This window comes from Saimiri boliviensis, chromosome 4 (assembly GCF_048565385.1).
Source record: "Saimiri boliviensis isolate mSaiBol1 chromosome 4, mSaiBol1.pri, whole genome shotgun sequence".
Classification (NCBI taxonomy): domain Eukaryota; kingdom Metazoa; phylum Chordata; class Mammalia; order Primates; family Cebidae; genus Saimiri; species Saimiri boliviensis.
Window position 1 is genome coordinate 34,258,970 of NC_133452.1, and position 24,144 is coordinate 34,283,113.

At 35.0% G+C, this 24,144-nt stretch overlaps 1 protein-coding gene and 1 non-coding gene across 18 annotated transcripts in view; both read left to right on the forward strand.

The window, feature by feature from the left end:
• Nucleotides 1-24,144, forward strand: part of AHI1 (Abelson helper integration site 1) — a 226,017-nt gene that overhangs the window by 5,867 nt on the left and 196,006 nt on the right. For all 17 annotated transcript variants that reach the window (XR_012517180.1, XR_012517181.1, XM_074397418.1 and 14 more), the window contains 4 exons: nucleotides 393-466; nucleotides 2,106-2,230; nucleotides 20,406-20,956; nucleotides 23,719-23,900. Coding sequence is in view for 15 of the 17 variants with exons in the window: in XM_074397418.1 (XP_074253519.1) it covers nucleotides 457-466; nucleotides 2,106-2,230; nucleotides 20,406-20,956; nucleotides 23,719-23,900 (868 nt within the window). In the remaining 2 variants the exon portion in view is untranslated. The remainder of the gene's footprint in view (nucleotides 1-392; nucleotides 467-2,105; nucleotides 2,231-20,405; nucleotides 20,957-23,718; nucleotides 23,901-24,144) is intronic.
• Nucleotides 9,052-9,158, forward strand: LOC120363379 (U6 spliceosomal RNA). Its single transcript, XR_005578936.1, has one exon. It is a non-coding gene; the product is annotated as a U6 spliceosomal RNA (small nuclear RNA).

Below are 24,144 nucleotides of genomic sequence, written 5' to 3' on the forward strand. Positions count from 1 at the left end.
AGTGAATACTCTTAGGAACGTCAATCCTGAGATGGAGTTTGGTTTCTTAAAAGTGTGTTGAAATGTTTATTAATTTATTAAAACACTTTAAAAAGTTGATTAACACACGACATTAGATGGTGACTGCCTTCAAAATTTTACTTTGGTTTGTTTCAAATATATAAATACTTTATTCAGAGATGATCCATTTTGTTTCCCTTGATTTTAGGGCCCTAAAATGATTCAAATGTACCCAGGTCATTTGCATAAGATTGGGATAAGGTAAACATAGCTTTATTGGTATAAACTTAATGAAGTAATGGACATACAATGGCATGATATTGGGTGCAGAATGTTTTATAATTTTTATTTGGAAGTTCCATATTACAAATACATCCTCTTTGTTTCAACAGGATCCTGACTGAGCTAATTCTTAACATTCCTTAACATTCTCGGTCCTCTGCATAAAGCTGAGAAATGCCTACCGGTAAGACTTCTATGAAATGTATGTATAAAATTTACATTTTATACATTTAATTTTAAGTTTGGTTTATTTTTATTTTAAGGGATTCTTTAACAGATTAATGAATACAGGAGGTGTCATTGACCAAATATGCTACATTTTAGAGATAGTTATTGGTTTTGTATTCAGTTTTCTATCTAATGTTGTGATTAAGGTTAGTATGTATTTAATGGTTGGTAGTTTGGGACTCAGCTGAACAAAGTAAATAATGATTACAACATAGGGTTAATTTTTATCATCAAATTGAATGTTTTACTACACCATAAGCATTGGCAATGTTTTCTGAAAGGGCCAGCTAATAAATATTTTAGGCTTGGTCTCTACTGTAACTACTAAACTCTGTCTCTTGCTGTCTCTCTCTTTTAAAGCATGAAAGCAGTTATAACAATTAGTAATCAGATAGGCCTGTCTGATTTCAGTAAAACTTTACAAAAACAAGTGACTAGCCTGCAGGCCATGGTTTGCCAACAGTTGATCTAGAGTACCCATTCATTCAACATTTATTAATTTAAAACATAATGACTGAGTATGTATACTGTGTCAGACCTCATAATAGTAGCTAGGGATGTAGTTATGGGGGAAACAAACAATATATTTCTTTATATAGATATAAAAATAATTATATGATTCCATTTGTGTTAAGTGCTATGAAGGAAGAGAACAACCTGCTATGTGAGAAAAAGGAAAATTTAAGATGTCAGATGTTTTATTTAGAGACAGCATTTAAACAGACAGGTTAACCCCCAGCCAGGTGAGGAGTTAGAGGAAGCTTGCCTCAGAAACAGCGTCATGTGGGAAGGATCTTGCTGTGATGGAGGAGCTAAAGGAAGGGTATTATAGCTAGAACAAAGGCATCTAAGAGGATATTTGTCTTGATTTCAAGCTCTAGAGATAGATCAGGAGATATGGAACCCTGTAGGGTATGTGAAAGACTTATTTTATCCTAAATAAAATGGGAGACTTTCATTAAGCATTATCTGATTCATGTTTTAAAAAAAATTTTTTTTTAAATGTTAATATTTGTGGATTACTGATTACAGGCTAGACAGGCCTTAGCCATTTTTCATGCAAAATGATCTTTGACATAGGATAATTGTGATTTTTCAGATAAGGAAAACGAAGTTCAGAAATGTTAAGTAACTTGTCTAAAGCCACATAACGTGTAACCAACAGTGGTAGATGCGACCATTTATCAGAAATAAAAAGTTAATTCAGCAAAGGAGACTTTCAGGGTCAGTGGCCAAAAAGGTTAGAGGGATAAAGGTGAATGTTGTATCACTAAAGTCAAAGTAAAAAGTATTTTAAGAAGGAAAGACTGGCGAGTTTTTCTAATGTAGCTAGAGAACTCATGCAGGTATTTACAATACTTTATTTCTTTTTTTTTTTTTTTTTTTTTTTTTTTAAAGACGGGGTTTCACCATGTTGGTCAGGCTAGTCTTGAACTCCCGACCTCAGGTGATCCGCCCGCCTTGGCCTCCAAAGTCCTTGGATTACAGGCGTGAGCCACCAAACCTGGCCAAGACTTTATTTCTTAACATAATAGTAATGTAGGTTATGTGTTATAATAGAGTTGTTTACAGAATGACATGACTCTCTTTTGCAGCTGAGAGTGAAGCAAAAGTAAAAACCAAAGTTCGCTTTGAAGAATTGCTTAAGACCCACAGTGATCTAATGCATGAAAGGAAAAAACCGAAGAAAAGACTTGTCAGGTCTGGAGAAAACATCTCGGTAAGTAATCATCATTTGGTAATGGTGATTTACATATCTGCATAAAATGGCTGCATATAATTAAAAACAGTAATATTATGTCATGGTCAATAACACATGGTAAAATAAAGTTGACATTAGAATCAACATTGCTGTTGGAGTATTGAGTTCATTCTTGTGTGCTGCCCTGCAAGAAGAACATGCACACAGTGGGGATAATGACCAGAGATAATGGGGAAACTCAAAACTAGCCATGGTAAGATTTTTGTAGAAAATCAATATTTTTAACCCACAGTTGTGAAGAACTTAGGAAGTAGTATCCTAACTTCAGTTATTGAAGGGCTTGTGCTTGTTTAAACTTTTTTCTGTGTGATTCTTGGTTCTACCCAACAGAACCAAGAAATTAATGGCCTTAAGGCAATAGTTATCCTTTTATGTTTGAGACACACTTTCAAATGATAGAATTTTTGGCAGCACACTTGAAGGTATTAAAAATACAGTGCTCAAAGTAACACTAAGCAAATCAGCAACTAACTACAATCTGATCCCCTTGGTATCATAAAGAGTCTGTATTGGCATCCATCGTTAATGCACTATGCATTCTTTATACCTGTCTCATTACTTCACTTGCACTTTTTGCTACTTTGACCGTTATCTTTTCTGTCCTCACAGAAAAAAATAAATAGATTATTGTACATTTCAGATTTCTCTCTAAAAACACTAAATCCAAAAGGCAATAGAGAAATATTTAGTATATTAAGGGGAAAAAATTGTAGCTCAAGGAATCTAGTCACCCAGGTTGTCAGTCATTTATGAGGGTAGTTATAAACATATGTGCTTTATTAGAGAAATATTATCAGTGTTCCCTCCCTGAAGAAAAAAACAAAAATGATTGAAGATTTATCAAGATGTAATACCATTTCTAGATGTGAATCAAAGTTAAGAATTTAAAAATAGAACATATTAGATCTTAGATGGAGATATAAACAGAAGTTCATCCCTCAACAGGGGTACAAAATATAGTTAGAAGGAATAAGTTCTAGTAATCAATATTACAGTAGGGAAATTACAGTTAATAATTTATATATTTCAGAATAGCCAGAAGAGAAGATTTCTTTTTCCAACATAAAAAATAAATGGTTGGAGTAATGGATATCTCAGATCCTCTGATTTGATCATTACACATTTTATATATGGTAAGAGAATATCACATGTACCCCCAAAATATGTACAACTCTTAATATCAATAAAAAAAATTTTTAGTGGGAAATTTATGAACTGAAAATACCACTGGATGAACTTTGAAATCAATTAGACATGTAGAATTTTTAAATTATTATATATGTCCAGCATAATTCCTGAAGATTTTACATTAGATATGTATAATTGATAATGTGAGATAACAGAACAAATTGTTTTCAAAGATTGAGCAAAGCATCCTAGCTTACAAAGGAATGAAAAGGCAGTAAATATTACTCTTATCCCTGTGTGTAGTCAAAAGTTATTATTGCATCCTAGAGTTTGAAATAAAACAAATGACAGATAATATATAAAATTGTTATACTTTCTAAGTCATCAGCATTAAAAAAATCAAGTGGGATTTTTTAAAAAGAAAGTAATGAAATAAAATTAAGAGCAAACTCAGTCATGACAATAAATGTAAATAGTTTAAGCATCCTATTTTAAAAAGCAGATTCAAAAATAGGTTTTTAAAATATCAGGACCAGGTGTGTTCGCTCATGCCTGTAAGCCGAACAGTTTGGGAAGCCAAAGTGGGAGAATTGCTTGAGTGCAGGAGTTCAAGACTATCCTGGGTAACATAATGAGATCCCATCTCTCAAAAAATAAAAACTTATCTGGGCATAGTGGCATGTGTCTGTAGTCCTAGCTACTTCAGAGGCTGAGGTGGGAGGATTGCTTGAGCCTGGGAGATGGAGGCTGCCGGGAGCCATGATCATGCCACTGCATTTCAGCCAGGGTATGGAGCGAGACCCTATGTCAAAAATAATACTAATAAGAAATAAAATAACAAGTATTTTGCTTGCAAGATTCACAAATTAAACAAAATGACAAGTTTAAAAGTGTGCAAAAATATAGACAGTTCTGAAAAGAAACTTACAGCTGTCTCATTTATGAATTTGTATTCAAAGAACAAAAAATCCTATATAAATATATGAACACATTGAAATTAATCATGTTAAAAGAATAATCTATCTCAGCCAGATAGTTCCCCCAGGAACTCAAGAATAGCTTAATAATTGGATATCAGTCAATATTAATGTTAGTGCAAATAAATTGAATAAAAAACATATAATATAAAAATAGGAAGGAAAAAACTATCATTTTAATTGGAAACAGGACAGTAATGGATTTTTTAGAACATTTTGGTGTTTATGTATGTGAAAACCATGTATGTAAGCACCAAACCTAGAACACCCTGTGTGGTTCTAGGAAAATGCAAATCCACACATATACATGGCATATTATGTATAATTTCAATAGTATTCCATGGGTGCCTTTGAAAAGGGAGATACCTAGCCTGCAGCTTCTTCCTTTAAAATCAGGACCTGCAAGGGAAGATGTCTTTTTACCAAGAACCAGCTTGGTCGGGAGACCACCACCCAGACGAATTGAAGGTGTTGAGAGAGGCAGACACCCAGATAGCCCACAGAGTAGATCTATCTTGGGGACCAACATCCTGAGAGCCTGTGGGTCTTGCCCCGCTCCAGGACTGAAGGCCCCGAGCAGATTCATCCACGCATTTATTTGCTCTTTGACAGGTGATTCTTATTAATACACAGGTGTTCTACATATACACATAGCTCAGGGATATACCAAGCAGGCACCCGTTACCCATGTATTGCCACTTACTACAAACTAAAAGGTATCCTCCCCAAAGGAGCCATGAGGGCAGGGTAAACTTAATTTTTCTCAACATCTTTTTATCGTAACTGTTTAATAATCTTGAAGTAAGTGTATGAAGGCATGTAACATATATGATAGCTTTTTTTCAATAGATATATGTATACCAGGTGTTTCCAGATTAAGGTTGCACTTTATGTATACCAGGTATTTCCAGATTAATTTTTAGGTTTAATCCAATTGTAACAGTCTTCAGTGGGTGACTTCTTTAGTTGACAAAATTAGACTAAAGTTAGTGCAGAAAAATACAACAGGAAGATAAACTATTAAAAAAAAAAAAAAAAGCCAGGTATAGTGGCTTATGCCTGTAGTCCCAGCACTTTGAGAGGCCAAGGCAGATCACTCAAGACCAGTAGTTCAAGACTAGCCTGGCCAACATGGTGAAACACAGTCTCTACTAAAAATACAAAAAATTAGCCAGGCATGATATTGCCATACCTGTAATCCCAGCTGCTCCAGAGGCTGCGGTATGAGAATTAACTTGAATCCAGGAGGTGGAGGATGCAGTGAGCTGAGATCATGCCACTGCACTCCAACCTGGGCGACAAGAGTGAAACTTCATCTCAAAAAACAAAACAAAACAAAAAAATACGAAGAATGAGGGGAGTGTAGTTCTTCTAGATGTTTCAAGAAATTGTAAATATGATTAATAAATAGTATTGTCAGGTTGCTTTAGTTTTTGAGAGAAGGCATTTTATCTCACAAACTAGAAATTGTATTTCAGATAACTCAAAAATTTAAATGTAAAAATTGAATAGGCAAATGTTTACATAAGAAAATCAAAATAGCTGGCTGATTTAACCTTCCAGTGTGGAAAGATATCCTAGTCTTCAAAGGGATAAAAGACCTTCCAAAATATTCTGGTCTTAAGAGATAAAAGACTTCCCAAATAAAGACAGTATTTTCTGCCAGTACACAGAAGACTTTAAGTATTTGTTGAATGAATGAATACATCTGATGTGTATAAAATACTTTTTTGTCAAAAACCAAATCTGACTATGAGCTAGTTCACTGAGAAAAATATGTAATATTTTTATAGTCATAGCACTAATACTTTTACACATAGCTAATGATAATAATTGCTCATACTTATTGGGCAGCTACATAATGTAGAATCAGAAGGACCTTCTGAGTATTTTGTAATTATTGTCCTGTAATCCTTGGAACAACCTTCTGAGTAAGTTTCATTCCTATTGTTAACTTGTAAAGAAGTTGCATAAATTGAAGCCATAAATATTAAGATTATAGCTAGGTGAGCAAAAGGAATGAGAAATAAAACCAGATACAAGAGAAAATAACAATGACTAATAAAATGTAGTAATATTTTTAAAAAGATTCAGATTGGAATACCAAGGTGATATTTTTGCTTATCAAAAAGGTATTTAAAAAGTGTATTAGTAGTAAGGTATCAAGCAAGGCTTTTTGGTAGAATGCTGGTACAAAGATGACAGTACAACATGTAATATGGTTGGGCTGTGTCCCCACCCAAATGTCATCTTGAACTGTAAGTCCCACAATTCCCATGTGTCATGGGAGGATCCCAGTGGGAGGTAATTGAATCATAGGGGTGGGTCTTTCTCATGCTGTTCTTGTGATAGTGAATAAGTCTCATGAGATCTGATGATTTTAAAAACGGGAGTTTCCCTGCACAAGCTCTCTCTTTGCCTGCTGCCATACATGTAAGATGTGACTTGCTCCATCTTGCCTTCCACCATGAATGTGAGGCCTCCCCAGCCATGTGGAACTGTAAATTCATTAAACCTTTTTCTCCTGTAAATTGCCCAGTCTCAGGTATGTCTTTATCAGCAGCAGTGTGAAAATGGACTAATACACCATCATTGAAGTGGGTCAGGTTTTTCCAGCAGTATTCAATAGCCTGATTATAGTTATAGAAATAAAGTTGACTAAATTTAAACAGTGCCTGCAGTTTTACCAGAAAAGTGTGGTGGACAGGAAGTACATGAAAATGGCAAGTGATGATTGAAGTGATGGATTGTAGGATCAAAGCATCAGCAATTAGATAAGAGAGGCTTGATAAAGAGAATATGCTGGGCTCAGAGCATAATAAACTGCTTATTATTTTACACTGCTAAGTCTGGAGTAGTTTGATACTCAGCAATGGTAACTGGAACAAATAAATATAAATTGCTAAGAGTAAGCACTCAAATTGTAGCTGTAATTTTGAAGTTGCATATACATTCTTTTAAAAAGGGAAAGTTAAGCTATATTTTGCTCACTCATTGGGTGTACTATATTATAGATTTTATCCTCTCTCACTTTATTTTTATAATAGTTCTTTTGTAGAGATGATATCTTCTTTATCTTATAAATTACGTTTTCTAAAACTTCTTGTTTTGTACACTGAATTGATTTTAAAAGGGTAGAAAATCTTCTCGGTTTTCTAGGTATTAATAATATCCTTCATGTGTTCATTCATGAGCACTGACCTGGAATTAGCAAAAACAAATTTAGAACCCCAATATTTTCAAGGGGTAACTAAATTTAAAAAGCCTTAAATGGGTTGGGCCAGTACTTTGGGAGGCCGAGGTAGGTGGATCATGAGGTCAGGAGTTTGAGACCAGTCTGGTCAACATAGTGAAACCCCGTCTCTACAAAAAATACAAAAATAATTAGCCAGGCATGGTTGTCGGCACCTGTAGTTCCAGCTACTTTGGAGGCTGAGGCAGGATAATTGCTTGAACCCAGGAGGCACAGACTTCAGTGAGCCAAGATCATACCACTGCACTCCAGCCTGGGTGGCAGAGTGAGACTCCTCAAAAAAAAAAAAAAAAAAAAAAGCCTTAAATGGATATACTGGTTGAAGTAATTTAACTGTATCCCAGACCAAAGCCTAGCAATATTTAAAGGATTCCAAATAAAATCCACCCACCAACAATACAAAATTTATCATGTTAGATACTCAGTCAGATCTACCAGGCATTTAAAAAAGAAAGATAATCAAACCCGTTACCAGAATACAAGTCAATCAATAGAAACAGACTCTAGGAGAGGAATAGGAAAATATAAAAAAGATGTAAAAGAAAGAAATAGAACATGTTTTCAAAAACCAAATCATACTTCTGCAGTTAAAAAAATAGTATTCAAAATTATAAATAGACTGGATGCAATTAGCATATTGGACAATGCATTAAAATGATCAATAAATGTGAAGAAATAACAATATAAATTATTCAAATCAAACACAAAAAACCAGTGGTGGGCTGGCATGGCCTGTCCAGGTTTATAAGAGCTGGTTGTTAAATATTAGGGAATTTCGTAAACTGGTTGTTAAACTATTGGTAACTTAAAATTGGCTGTTTTTCAACTTAGGTGTACTTGAAATCTAAGGAGTGGGGACAGAATACATTGGAAGAAATAATGACTAAAACTTTGTAGATTGTGTGGAAACAATACACCCACAGATCAGAGAAGTTCATAAACGAAGGTCATAAACAAAGAAAGATGAACAAAATCATGCCAATGTACATCATACCACAATTGCTGAAAATGAAGGATAAATTGAAAATCTTTAAAGCTGCAAGAGAAAATAGACATTTTGTATAGGAGCATGACAGCAGACTTCTGCTAAAAGACAATGGAGCAACATTTTAAAGTAATGAAAAAAAATTGTCAACCTAAAATTCTCTGTCCTCAGAAAGTTTTTATTTCACCTTCATTTTTGCAAGGAGCCCCATTGATGGATTAATCCATTCATGAGGGCAAAGTCCTTATGACTCAATCACCACCTAAAAGCCCCAACTCTCAACACTGCCAAATTAAGGACTAAATTTCAACATGAGTTTTTGAGAAGACAAATGTTCAAACCATAAAACTAACATAGCACAAAGTATGGGAGGAAATAAATAGAAATATACTTCTGGAAGTGTCTGTCTTCTTTTTCTTTTTTAAGACAAGATCTCGTGCTTGCTTTGGCAGCACATATACTAAAATTGGAAAGATACAGAGAAGATTAGCATGGCCCCTGTGCAAGGATGACACGCAAATTCGTGAAGCATTCCATATTTTTTTTTAATAAAATTTTTTTAAAAAAAAAGGATCTCACTTTGTCACCCAGGCTGGAGTGCAATGATGAGATCACAGCTCACTGCAGCCCTGACCTCCTGGGCTCAAGCAGTCCTCCCACCTCTACACCCTCAGTAACTAGGACTATAGGTGCATACCACCATATCCAGCTAATTTTTGTTTTTTTCTGTAGAGACAGGGTCTCAGTATGTTGCCCAGGCTGGTCTCGAACTTCTGGGTCCATGCGATCTTCCTGCCTTGGGCTCCCAAAGTGCTGCAATTACAGGCATGAGCCACCATGCCTGGCTGAATTTCTTAAAATATATGTGAAGTGGCATTATTTAATGATAGGAAATTATATTAGTTTGCTCTCACACTGCTATAAAGAGCTAACTGAGAATGGGTAATTTATGAAGAAAATAGGTTTAGTCACCTTGCAGTTCAGCAGGCTGTATGGGGGGCATGGCTGGGGAGGCCTCTGGACACTACAATCATGGTGGAAGGGGAAGCAGGCAGTTTCACATGACCAGAGTTGGAGAGAGAACAAGCAAAGGGAGAAGTGCTACACACTTTCAAACAACAAGATCTCAGGAGAACTCACGAGAACAGCAAGGAGGAAGTCTGCCCCCATGATTCAGTCACCTCCCACCAAGTCCCTCTTTCAACATGTGGGGTAATGCAACATGAGATTTGGGTAGAAACACAGAGCCAAACCATATTACTCCACCCCTGACCTGTCCCAAATCTCATGTCCTTCTTACATTTCAAAACACAGTCATACTTTCTCAACAGTTCCCCAAGTCTTAACTCATTTCAGCATTAACCCAAAAAGTCCACAGTCCAAAATCTCATCTGACAAAAGGCAAGTCTCTTCCATCTATGAACGTGTGAAATAAAAATCAAGTTAGTTACTTCCAAGATACAATGGGGGGACAGGTATTGGGTAAATGCTGCCATTCCAAAAGTGAGAAATTGACCAAAACAAAGTGGCTACAGGCCCCATGCAAGTTAAGAGCCCAGCAGGGCAGTCATTAAATTTTAAAGTTCCAAAATCTCCTTTGACTCCATGCCTTACTTCTAGACCACGTTGACACTAGTAAAAGGAAAGCTGGAGTTGTTACATTGATATCAGCGAAAGTATATTTTAGAATAAAGAATATTGTCAAGGGTAAAAAGGAATCATTTTTAATGATAAAGGTGTCAGTGTCAAGGATAAAACTGAATGTGTATGAATCTCATAACAAAACTTCAAAATATGCCAAACAAAAACTTATAGAAATGAAATGAGAAATAGAAAAATCATCAATTACAGTTAGATATGTTAGTATCCTCTCCCAGAAATTAATATAACAAGTAGTCAAAAAAGTCAATAAGAATGTAGATTTCAATAACATCAACAAATTTGATTTGTGTTTTATGAGAACATTGTACCCAACAATCATAGAGTACTCATTGTTTTCTAGTGCATATGGAATATTCACCAAGACAGATATCATTCTGGCCCATAAAACAAGTCTACATAGCTTTATTTTATATATAAAGACCAGATCAATATATTGAAGAAGAAAACACAAAATAAATTAGGAAATATTTTGAAGTAACTAAAAATTATGGAATGCTGCTGAAGCATTACTTAGGAGGAAACTTGTAGCATTATATTAAAAATGAGGACTGGTCTGATATCCATCGTTGAAGCTTTTGCCTTAAAAAAGTATGAAGAACAAATTAGACAAAATAAACACAGGATAGAAATAAGAAGAGGATAAAACAGTGAAATAGAAAATCTCAGTAAATCCAAATGCAGTTTTTTCAAAAGAGAATAAAATTGATTATATGTGTTGGGGTTTCCATGACCACTCCGAGGCTTGATAATTCAGTAGAGAGACTAACAGGACTCAAAAGCTGTTAAACACACACTATTTATTATAGCAAAAGGATACAGATTAAAATCAGCAAAGGGAAAAGGGGCATGGGACACAGCCCAGGAGAAACCAGACACAGCCCAGGAGAAACCAGGTGCAAGCTTTCAGGTGCACCCTCCTAGTAGAGTTGCAGGGGACTCACTTAATTCCACCAACAATGTTGCAAAATGTATAAATTGTTGCCATCCAGGGAAGCTCACCCAAGTGTTGATGTTCATGATTTTGTGTAGAGGGCTATGTGGGTTTTATGTAGAGGCAGTGCCTTCACTGCCTGTGTGACTGACCTCGGCTGCTCAGACTCCAAACCCCCAAAGCAAAAACTCTTGTTCACCATAAATCACATTGCTAATATAAGCTTTCTGGTGAAACTTACAGTGTGTCCCAAGGTGTCAGGCATTTAGAAATACTTGTCAAGCACAGCATTTCAAGGACTGGTCCTAAAAACAGGTCTGTCTTCGGATTTGCAAATTTTTAGCAACCCAGGCCCATGAATTAACTCTTCTGTACTATTTGTAACCAGGCTGATCAGGAAACAAGGAAAGAAGACTCAAATTGCCAGTATCAGGATTGTAAGAGGGTATTCACTGTAGAAGCTACAGACTTTAAAAGGATAATGAGAGTATTATGAGTAAGTTTACGACAATAAATTTAGCTGTTTAGATGAAATGTATAAATTTACATGAAGGGCACAAACTACTGAAGCTGACTCGAGATGATAACTTAAACATTATATATCTTTTTTAAAAATGGAATCTGTAGTTAAAAATCTTGTCAAAAGTGCTCCCAGGTGACTTCATTAGTAACTTTTCCCAAACATTTGATGAAAAAATAATGCCAGTTCTATACAAACTCTCCCAGACTACAAAATAAGAGGGGATCCTTGTCCACTTCTTTTTGTGGGCACTAATTACACTGCTGCCCAAACCAGACGAAGATTGCAAGAAAAATACAGTCAAAAATCCCTTTTGAAAATAGATGGCAAACGTCTTCAACAAGATATTAGAAAATCAAAGGATAATACACCATGTCTAGGTGGAGTTTATGTCAGGAAAATACTGTGAGTTCAGCTTTAGAAAAAGCATTCAGTTTAATTCACCATATCCAAAGATTGAATTCGAAAACCATTTGATCATCTCAATAAATGGAGAAAAAAGACTTGATGACATTTATTACCCGTTCCTGATAACTCTTAAACCAACAATAGATGGGACTTGTCTTAAGGTAATAAGTTATCTTAGTGGATTGTTCACAGTCAGTTACACATTGAACTCCTTGTTCTACTTGTACTGTCAGTACTGCATTTGACTAGTCTAAAAAACAAAACAATAGATATTAACTTCCTCCACCTAATAAAGGGCATCTAAAAAATCCACAGCTAGCATCATGCTTAATGGCACAAAACTGAATGCTTTTGCTCTAAAATTGAGCATGTGTCAGTTACTGTATTCACAATTCTATTGGAGACCTTGGTAAATGCCATAATGCAGGTTTTAAAGGCATGTAGATTGTGAAGGAAGAAGTAAACTATGTATTCACAGATGACATAATTGTCTATGTCAGTATCTCCAAAAATCTTTAAAAAGTGCTGCTAGAGTTACAGATTCTTCTTATGATGGGATTATGTCCTTTGTAAATTGAAAGTATCATAAGTTGAAAATATATTTAATACACCTAACCAACCAAGCGTCATAGCTTGGCACAGTCTACCTTAAGTATGCTCAGAACATTTACATTATCCTACAGCTGTGCAAAATTAATACTAAGCCTATTTTGTATAATGTGTTGAATATCTCACATAATTTATTAAATATTGTCCTGAAAGTGAATAACAGAATGGTTGTATGATCTTGGAAGTATGCCTTCTACTGGATGTGTGTTGTTTTTGTACCATCATAAAATAAAAATCATAAATTGAACCATCATAAATAGAACCATTGTGATTCAGGGACCGTCTGTATTAAGGAGTTTAGCAGAGTATGTGGTTAATGTGTAAAAACCAATTGTGTTTCTATGCCAGTAATGAATCATTTGAAATTAAATGTTTTAATAATTTATAACAGCAAAAAATAAATATTGCATTCAGGGATAAATTTGTCAAAAATGTGCAAGACTTGTACACTGAACTGCTCAAAGTGCTGAAAATAAAGGCCTACATAAATAGATGTTCATGTTAATGGATCAGAAGAATCAACACTGTCAAATGTCCATTCTCTGACCAATATCTGTTGATTTAATTCTATTCTAATCAATATGCCAGGAGACTTTTTCTCTTGAAAATTTAAATGAGAAATAGACAAATCAGCAGCTGCAGTTAGATATGTCAGTATCCTCTTTCAGAAATTAATGTAACAGGTAGTCAAAAAAATTCGGAAATGTAAATAATAGACCTAGAATAGCCAAAACAATTTTGAAAAAGAAGAACAAAGTTGAAATTATGCTTTCTGATTCAAAACTCATTATAAAGCCATAGTAATCAAGACAGTCTGGTATTGTCATAAAGACAGGCACATAAAGCAGTGGAGCAGAATAGGGTATGAAAATAGATTCAAATATATATGTTCAATTGACTCTTGACAAAGTTGTCAAGGTAATTCACTAAAGGAAAGGATAATCTTTTCAACAAATGGTCCTGGAACAATCAGATATTCACATATAATGAACATGGGACCATGTTGTGTTTAGAAATTAGCAAGAAGTATATCAAGGACATATATAATAGCTAAAACTGTGTACCTTATAAGAGAAACATGGGGTAAAACCTTTGTAACCTTGGGTTAAGCAAAGATTTCTCAGGATACAAAAGCATGAACCATAAAAGAAAAAAGGGCTAAATTGGACTTTGTGAACATTGAAAACATTGCTATGAAAATGAAAATGTTTTATAACTATAGGTTTGAATAATGTACTCTTAAAGCACTATCTGATAAGATGTATCTAGAATATTTTAAGAGCACTTACAGCTCGCTGATATGAAAACAAACAACCTAATAAAAATGAGCAAAAGATTTGGACGCTTAACCAAAGAAAAGCTATAGATAGCAAATAAAGACATGTAAAGATTCTTGTTGTCATAGTAATTAGGAAAAAGCAGTTTAAAACAATTCTGAGTTACCATTGCACACCTATTACAAGAGCTGCAAAACAAAAATTGACAGTATTAACTGCAGACAAGGATATCAAGTAACTGGAACTCTTAGAAATTGCTGATAGAAATACAAAATAGTACAGCCAGTTTGAAAAGCTGTTTGGCAATTATTTAATAAGTTAAATCTCTCCTTACCATATAGCACACCAGTTCCACTTGTGGGTATTTACGTAAGAGAAGTGAAAACATACCTAATACTAGCACAAAACTGGAAATAATTTATGTCTATTAATTGGTATATGGAGAAACAAAATATAACATATAACTGTACAATGGAATACTATTCCACAAAAAAGGAATCAACTGCTATAAATACAGCAACGTGGATGAATTCAAAAAGCTTTGTGCTGAATGAAGGAAACCAGATACAAAAGGCTATGGATGGTATAATTTCATTTTTGTGAAAGTCTAGACAAGGCAAAGCTATTGTGATACCAGATCAGTGGTTGAGTTGGTAGGTGATGAAGGGAAGGCGTTGACTCTGTAAAAGGACATGTAGAATGATGGAAATGATTAATGTCATGATTATCGTTGTGGTCACATGGCTGTATACCTTTGCCAAAGTACATTTAATTATGCACTTAAAATTGGTGAGTTTTATTGTATATAAGCTGTAGCTTAATAAAGCTGATTTTAATAGCAGACAAACCAAAGCAAAAAAACTTGAATGGTTTAAAGAGGTAAAAGATAGGCAAAGATATAATAGGAAGATGAACAAATGTATTTGGGACGTTTCAGAATTCAAACATAATTTGATCCATGAAACTGTTAAATTCCACAAAGCAGACTCTTTATTTAAATGCTAGTACAGTACAACTAGAAGTTAATAAAAGTTTATAATTTACAAACTATGGAATTTATCCCATAAAGCTGTTAGAGGGGCAAAGGAAATCAAAACCACAAAAAGCCCATTTAAAAAGTAATAAAAGTGTCAATATAATCCTTTGAAATGTAGAAATGCCAACATCTACATTTGAAATGTAGAGATGGGAACTTTAATCACTGCAATGTTTAAAAAACAGAAAGGAAAAGAGAAATTAATAATAAATATGAGGCCGGGTGTGGTGGCTCAAGCCTGTAATCCCAGCACTTTGGGAGGCCGAGACGGGTGGATCACGAGGTCAAGAGATCAAGACCATCCTGGTCAACATGGTGAAACCCCGTCTCTACTAAAAATACAAAAATTAGCTGGGCATGGTGGCGCGTGCCTGTAATCCGAGCTACTCAGGAGGCTGAGGCAGGAGAATTGCCTGAACCCAGTAGGCGGAGGTTGCGGTGAGCCGAGATCCAGCCTGGGTAACAAGAGCGAAACTCCGTCTCAAAAAATAATAATAATAATAATAATAAATATGAAGTCATAAAATTAATGTTGTTAGTAGAAGGGCTGACAGATCAATAGTAAATAAACCGAAAACTGAACCTTTTCCTATTAGCTTGCCTGGAGTTTCAATTTAAAAATTTTTTCCTTGAGACCATAAATATTTCTTATATTTGTAATTCTTGGTTAGCTCTTTTGCTAATTATTTTCTTCAGGAGTATCCTCACAATTTATATATATTGGTGCTACATTATTGGTACTCGCTGAAAAAGTAGAAAGAAAAATTTGCATGTGCCCCATTTTAACATAATGGAAATTCAAGGTTTTGAGGTATGAATAAATTCATACAAAGAAAACAAAAAGAAGATTCTGAAAAAAATAGCAATTTTAAAATATTTTATTTTAAGTTCTGGGGTTCGTATGCAGGACTTGCAAGTTCGTTACATAGCTAAATGTGTGCCATGGTGGTTTGCTGCACCTATCAATCCATCACCTAGGTATTAAGCCCCATCGATTAGCTGTTTATACTGATGCTATCCCTCCCCTGACCTCCCTGACAGGCCCCAGTATTTGTTTTTCCTCTCCCTGTGTCCATGTGTTCTCACTGTTCAGCTCCCACTTATAAGTGAGAACATGCAGTGTTCGGTTTTCTATTCCTAAGTGAGTTTGCTGAGGATGATGGCTTCCAGTGTCATCCATGTCCCTGCAAAGGACATGATCTTGTTACTTTTTATGGCTGCCTAGTATTTCTTGTGTATATATGCCACATTTTCTTTATCCAGTTTATCATCAGTGGGCATGGGTTGATTCCATGTCTTTGTTATTGTTAATAGTGCTGCAGTGAACATCCGCATTCATGTACTTTTACAATAGAATGATTTATATTCCTTTGGGTATATACCCAGTAATGCGATTCCTGGGTCAAATGGGATTCCTGGTTCTAGATCTCTGAGGAATTGCCACAGTGTCTTCGACAATGGTTGAACTAATTTACATTCCCACCAAGAGTGTAAAAGCATTCCTGTTTCTCCACAGCCTCACCAGCATCTGTTGTTTCTTGATTTTTCAATAATGGCTGTTCTGACTGGTGTGAGATGATATCTCATTGGGGTTTTGATTTGCATTTCTCTAATGATCATTTTCATATGTTTGTTGGCCACATAAATGCCAATTGTTGCTTTTATTGCAATTGCTGTTGACATTTTTGTCATGAAATCTTTACCTGTGCCTATGTCCTGAATGGTATTGCCTAGATTTTCCTCTAGGGTTTTTATAGTTTTGGGTTTTACATTTAAGTGTTTAATTTGTCTCGAGTTAATTTTTATATAAAGCATAAAGAAGGGGTCCAGTTTCGATTTTCTGCATATGGCTAACCAGTTTTCCTAGCATCATTTATTAAATAGGGAATCCTTTCCCTATTGCATGTTTTTGTCAGGTTTGTCAGATATAAGATGGTTGATGTGTAGTCTCATTTCTGAGATCGTATTTCTGTTCCATTGGTCTATATGTCTGTTTTCTGTTTTTTTTTTTTTTTTTTTTTTACCTGTACCATGCTGTTTTGTTTGCTCTAGTATGGTTTGAAGTCAGGTAGTGTGATGCCTCCAGCTTTGTTCTTTTTCTTGGGTTTTTCTTGGCTATACAAGCTCTTTTTTATGGTTCCATGTGAATTTTAAAGTAGTTTTTTCTAATTCTGTGAAGAATGTCAGTGGTAGTTTAATAAGAATAGCATTGAACCTATAAATTACTTTGGACGGTATGGCTGTGGGTTTGTCATCAATGGTTCTTATTTTGAAGTATGTTCCATCAGTACCTTCTTTATTGAGAGTTTTTAACGTGAAGCAATGTTGAATTTTATCGAAGGCCTTTCCTGTGTCTATTGAGATAATAATGTAGTTTTTGTCCTTAATTCGGTTTATATGATGAATGATGTTTATTGATTTGCATATGTTGAACCAGCCTTGCATCCTGGGGATGAAGCCGACTTGATGGTGGTGGATAAGCTTTTTGATGTGCTGCTCAATTTGGTTGCCAGTATTTTATTGAAGATTTTTGCATCAGTGTTCAGCAGGGGTATTGGCCTGGACTTTTCTTTCTTTGTTGTGTCTCTGCCAGGTTTTGATATCAGGATAATGCTGGCCTCATAAAATGAGTTAGGAAGAAGTCCCTCCTTTTCAATTGTTTGGAATAGTTTCAGTAGAAATATTACTAGCTCTGTTTTGAACCTCTGGTAGAGTTCAGCTGTAAATCCATCTGGTCCCGGGCTTTTTTTTTTTTTTTTTTTTGTAGGCTATTTATTACTGCCTCAATTTCAGAACTTGTGATTAGTTTATTCAAGGATTCAACTTCTTTCTAGTTCAGTCTTGGGAGGGTGTATGTGTCCAGGAATTTATCTTTCTTCTAGATTTTCTAGTTTATTTGCATAGAGGTTTTTATAGTATTCCTGATGGGTATCTGCATTTCTGTGGGGTCAGTGGGGATACCTCCTTTATCATTTTTATTGTGTCTATTTGATTCTTAAGAAATTCTTGTATCTCAGCCTCTTGAGTAGCTGGGATTACAGGTATGCACCATCATGCCTGGCTAATTTTTGCATTTCAGTAGAGATGAGCTTTCAGCATACTGGCCAGGCTGTTACCGAACTCCTGACCTCAAGTGATCTGCCCGCCTTGGCCTCCCAAGTGGCATGAGCCACCATGCCCAGCCTCATTGATTTTTTGAAGAGTTTTTTGTATGTCTATATCCTTCATTTCTGCTCTGATCTTGGTTATTTCTTGTCTTCTGCTAGCTTTGGGGTTTGGTTTTTTTTTGTTTTATGGGTTTTTAAATATATATATATATATATTCCGAGTCTCTTCCCCTCTTTCTTTCTTTCTTTCCTTCTTTCTTTCTTTCCTTTCTTTCCCTCTTTCTTTCTTCCTCTTTCTTTCTTCTGTTTTAAATTAAATATTGCTTCTAAAACAGAACATGTGTTTTTTAAAAAGGGAAAGGTTATTTTTATTAGATTTGATTAGTGAAGATTTTTTTGGAGGATATGGCATCATAATTTACCCTCAAAGAACAGATAGAATTTGGAAGTATGTTTTAGGTGAACAAGAGTCTTAGAGATGGTCAAATCTTAGATATGTATTGGGATATTAGCTCTTTCAGCATTTTTAAAATCACCTTTCCATATATATTGGATGCTTTCTAACTACTTTTAAAATATGAGGAGTTTCAAAAAGCAAACTCCAGTATGTACTGGTAAGTTTATTCATTTCTGGCACATTTTTTCATTTTGATTTTAGGTTCATCTTGTAACATCAAATGTTAACATGTAACAGCCATACATTACCTGTAACATTCTGCGCTACAAAATGAATCCAAAGTGTTAATCCAAAATGTTAATCTGAAGTTACATTCAGAGATTATTAATGAAATTATGAATGCATAAATTATGACAGTACTCATCAAATACTCTAAAATAGTATCACTATATCCAGGTAAAAAAATAATCTTCCCAAGAAGTTCACATTGTCGAACATTAATTAGTGGGCTTTTCTTTATATAACTAATCTATGCTTAGGCGAAACTTTGTTATTATGTCTCTTTTTTTTGGCCTTGCACTATTAGGAGTAATCTTTACTATATTAAAGAAACTACAAGTGGTGATGTAAGTACTGCTAACACTTGTGGCCTGAACAAGAGCATGAGAGTCATTAAAAACAAACTGAGGAATACACAGCAATGGTTTTTGTCCATTCTGTTTTTCAGTACATCTGTTAAACTTATATATGATTCAGAATTTTATTTTAATATCAGCAGTTGGGTTTTCTTGGTCCAGTATGCTTTTGGATTTCTTAATTATACTTATGTTAAATTATTATTTATGATACTTATTTTCCTTTGGTGTTCGTTTATTTACTGCATTTGATTTGATGGCTTTCCTTCATTGTGCTACCTTCCTTTAGTGTTTGTTAATTTTCAGCTCTCAAGTCATCTTTGTGTTTGAGAATCTCTTTTCTCTTGATTGTTGGTTGTTATTAACATGGTCTGCCTCTGCAGTTTATGGGAATTGTACCTACCTGAAGCATACTGCCCTTTCTCTCTGTGCTCAGCTGCTTAATCTCATGGGTGAAAGTCAACACAAATGAAAGTAGGAAACAGCTGTTCATCCCGGCTCCTCAATTGGTCATCCTCTGGCTTATCCCCTCCTCCTCCTTATATTACTTGACTGACTCTTACTGATTTTTTTCTATTAAAAATATATCTCATTTTAAATAATTTTAATTGGGGAAAGAGATACAAGATTGTGCTTAGTCTGTCATTTGATTTAACTTATTAGGTAATATTTAGCAGCCTTTTAGTGATATACTTAGGGTGATCAACTGCAGGGTGATCTTAGAGCTGTAGACTTTTGGTTTTAGAGTGTAATTATGAAGCAACATAAGTGACCCATGTATATTTCCTATTGGGTAACATGAAATGTCACATTTCGTGGCTCTTTCAGCAATTTCTTAAATATCTATTAATTACATTAGAGTGTAGATCACAGGGAAAATATGTATGAGGAAAATAGCATTTGAGATTTGAGCAATTAATTCATTTCCTAAAGGCCTTTAAGTACTTTTTTTCCATGTCAGTTAACTCATTTAATCTGAAGTTACATTCAGAGATTACTAATCAAATTCTGGAAGCATAATTTGTGAGAGTACTCATCAAATGCTCTAAAATAGTATCACTATGTCCAGGTTAAAAAAACAAACAAACAAAAAAACAACAACAATCCTCCCAATAATTCCACGTTGTCTAACATTAATTAGTGGGTTTTTCTTTATATAACTAATCAATGCATAGCTGAAACTTTGTTATCCTGTCTTCTTTTGCTAGCCTAATGTTATTAGAAGCAATCTTCACCATATTAAAGAAACTGCAAGTGATGATGTAAGTGCTACTAACACTAACAACCTGAAGAACATGAGAGTCACTAAAAACAAGTTGAGGAATACACAGTCAGCAACTGAAAATCCTAATGGTGATGTTAGTGTAGAGGAAGACAAACAAGGAAAGCCAAATAAAAAGGCGATAAAGATGGTACCCCAGTTGGCTATACAAGACATGAAACAAGAAACTCCTGAGAAGAGGGTTGATTCTGCATACCAGAAAGCACACAGAAAGCCGCAACCAGGTGTTGATCATCAAAAAAGTGAGAAGACAAATGAGGAAAGAGAAAAGAATGATTTAGAAGAGGACGAAGAACTGATGCAAGCATATCAATGCCATGTAACTGAAGAAATGGCAAAGGAGATTAAAAAGAAAATAAGAAAGAAACTGAAAGAACAGTTGACTGACTTTCCCTCAGATACTTTATTCCATGAAGACAAATTGAGCAGTGAAAAAGGGAAAAAGAAAAAAAAGAAAGTTCCTAAAACTGCAACAAGGTATTTTTACATTGACAAATATAACATATTCTCTTAGAAAAACACTCTATTACTTTCAGGTTTTGAATATTATTTGTGATTTAACTAAGAAAATTCTTAGGCTTTTATTTGGAAATACTGCCACTAAGATAATAACTGCTAACTTTTACATAACACCTTACTGTGTACTAGATGCTTTACAAGAATTAACTTACTTATTTCTTATGACAGTTTTATGAGGAAAAGTAATACTCATCCTATTTTGCTGATGAGGAAACTGAAGTACAGAACTAGTAAGAGGCTGAGCCAGAACCTTGTCTCTGCCCTGAACTACTCACTTACATCTGCTTTTGAAGTAATAGAAACCTCATTACTTCCCCTTTTTTGAGTTACAAATGCCAATAGATTTTTTTCTTATACAAATAACAGTAGCTCATTGTACAAAAACTATTTAAAGATAATCACCATTGGCAATTTGGTATTCTAATCTTTTTCTCTATATGATGGTTATATATGTATGTACTTGTATATAGCGTGTGAGTTTAAATGAACATATACATATTTATATGTTCTCTACTTGGAGAAAACAGTAAAATAAAAATGCCTTTTAACTGCTGTAATTAACTTTGTTCCGCCCTGCAGTTCTCCTTTAGAGAAACAACTTGATGTGGGAAAATTCTATATGTGACTATCCCTTGGCATTCTGGATCAATTTCCCCTAAAGCCCTCAGCTAAAAATCATTCCCCTCTTTTCAAAAGCTAGGTGACCAGTAGTAACAAAGATACAGCAAACCAGGTTGCTGCAGGGACACAATAGTATATATTAGTTATCTGTTGCTCCATTAAAAAGATTATTCCTGTAATCCCAGCACTTTGGGAGGATGAGGTGGGCAGATCACAAGGTCAAGAGACTGAGACCATCCTGGCCAACATGGTGAAACCACATTATCTACCAACAATACAAAAATTAGCTGGGCATGGTGGCATGCACATGTACTCCCAGCTACTCAGGAGGCTGAGGCAGGAGAATTGCATGAACCCAGGAGTCAGAGGTTGCAGTGAGCCGAGATCGCACCACTGCACTCCAGCCTGGTGACAGAGCAAGACTCCTTCTCAAAAAAAAAAAAAAAAAAAGATTATCCCAGAATTTAGCAGCTTAGGACAACAAGCTTTTAATGTCTCACAGTTTCTGTGGACTAGCAATCTGGGAGTGACTTTGCTGGGTGTCTCTGTCAATCACAGGTTACGATCAGGATGTTAGCCAGGACTGAAATCACCTCAGACGTTGACTTGGGAAGGATCTGTCAGTGACATAGCTGTTAGAAGGCCTTAGAGGATCCAGATCTAAGCTCATTCATGTGGCTGTTGGTAGGCCTGGCTTTGGGCTAGGTTCCTTGCCATGTGGACTTCTCCATGTGGTCTACTCACAACATGGCCCCTTGCTTCCCAGAGCAAGAACTCTGAGACAGTGAGAGCAAGACAAAAGTCACAGTCTTTTTGGAACCTAATGTCATAAGTAGCATTCATTACTTTTATCATATTCTGTCTGTTAAAATTAGATCACTAAGTTCAGCCCACGCTCAAAAGTAGGAAGATTACACAAAGATGTGAATATGAAGAGGTGGGGATCAGTAAGGTCCATCTTAAAGGCTGCCTACCACAATATACTGTAAATCTTCCTTTTTCTCAAAGCTACTTTCTCTGTAGTAGACTGGTAAGCCATAGGCAATATGAAATAGGATTAGCTCATGAATTTTAAATAACCCATGACAGTGGCATGCAAAGCATAGCTGTTCTTAAAGAATAGTGTTTGGTGATGTGATCAAATAGAATAGCTTTCTGGAATGACTAATTTGAAATATGTCTCTACTCTTACTGTCCTCAACCCATTTGTTTTGAAAGATGACTAAAAATATTGGAAGTTAATTTTTTATTATTTAAATGCATATTTTTTACTTGATAAATTAAAATCTTAATAGGCTGATTTTTCTTTAAACTCAGTATGCATCTGCGTTGCCACTTTTTACCATTTACTAGTTCATGTGATACAGACTTTAATTTTAGTAATAGTCTTCTGAAAATTTAGTGACTCACCAATCACTGGAAAATACAAGGAATTAGTTTTTACCTAGAAATTCCAGCTTGAGCAACCTGGTGAAACTCCATCTCTACAAAAAGCACAAAAATTAGTCATGCGTGGTGGCATGTGCCTGTAGTCCCAGCTATTTGGGAGACAGAGGTAGGAGGATTGCTGGAGCCTAGGAGATTGAGGCTGCAGTGAGCTATGATTATACCACTGCACTCCAGCTTGGGTGACAGAGTAAGACCATGTCTTATAAAAAAGAAATCAGAAGTTGTGCATGTGAAGCCTCTTGAAGACAGAACGAACCTAGAATACTTTGTATACCTTGAAATAAGTTAATTTAAAAATTTGTTGATTCGTCATTTACTTGGCAGCAGGTAGGCATGCTTTGATAAGTCCTATGTAAAGAGAGATCAATTGCTCATAAAATATTAATACAATTTTCCTTTCCTCCGGGGTTTAGAGCTCAATTTTAGTTAAATCACGTAACTCCTCATGAAGTATAAAATATTACCTATGATACCTATTTGACAGCTAACCATTTTAGTGTATAAGAAAATATATGTATTCCTAAGAGAAAATAATAGTGATTTTAGGATTATCTTTGCTTTTATTTACTGTTCACTCTGTTGCATCATGAATAATAATAATTCTTATGATAATGTATCTGTAACGGCTGATACTTGGGTTATATTTGTAGTACATTGACCATCTCTGGTGACACAATTGAAGGTGAACAAAAGAAGGAGTCTCCAGTTAGACCAGTTACTTCAGATTCTCATCAAGATGATGCAATAAGCTCAATGGAACAAAATGCAAAAGACAGCATGGAAGATAATTCAAAACCCAAACCAAAAAAAACAAAGAAGAAGGCTAAAGCAGGTTTGTTATACAAATTAAGTGAAAAATTGTATACCTTGATAGAAATAACTTGATTCTAGAAATTTTAGTCATTCTAAACTAAAGCTGAAGGGAATACTTGAGAATAATTCAATATAGAATATTTGGCACTTGTTCTTGGATTCATCTAGATTAAAGCACACATATCTTTGTAGCTATGGATCTCTGATGAGTTTGTATCACTAGAGTCTTCTCTGATTCTGTTTTTGTTTGTTTGTTTGTTTTT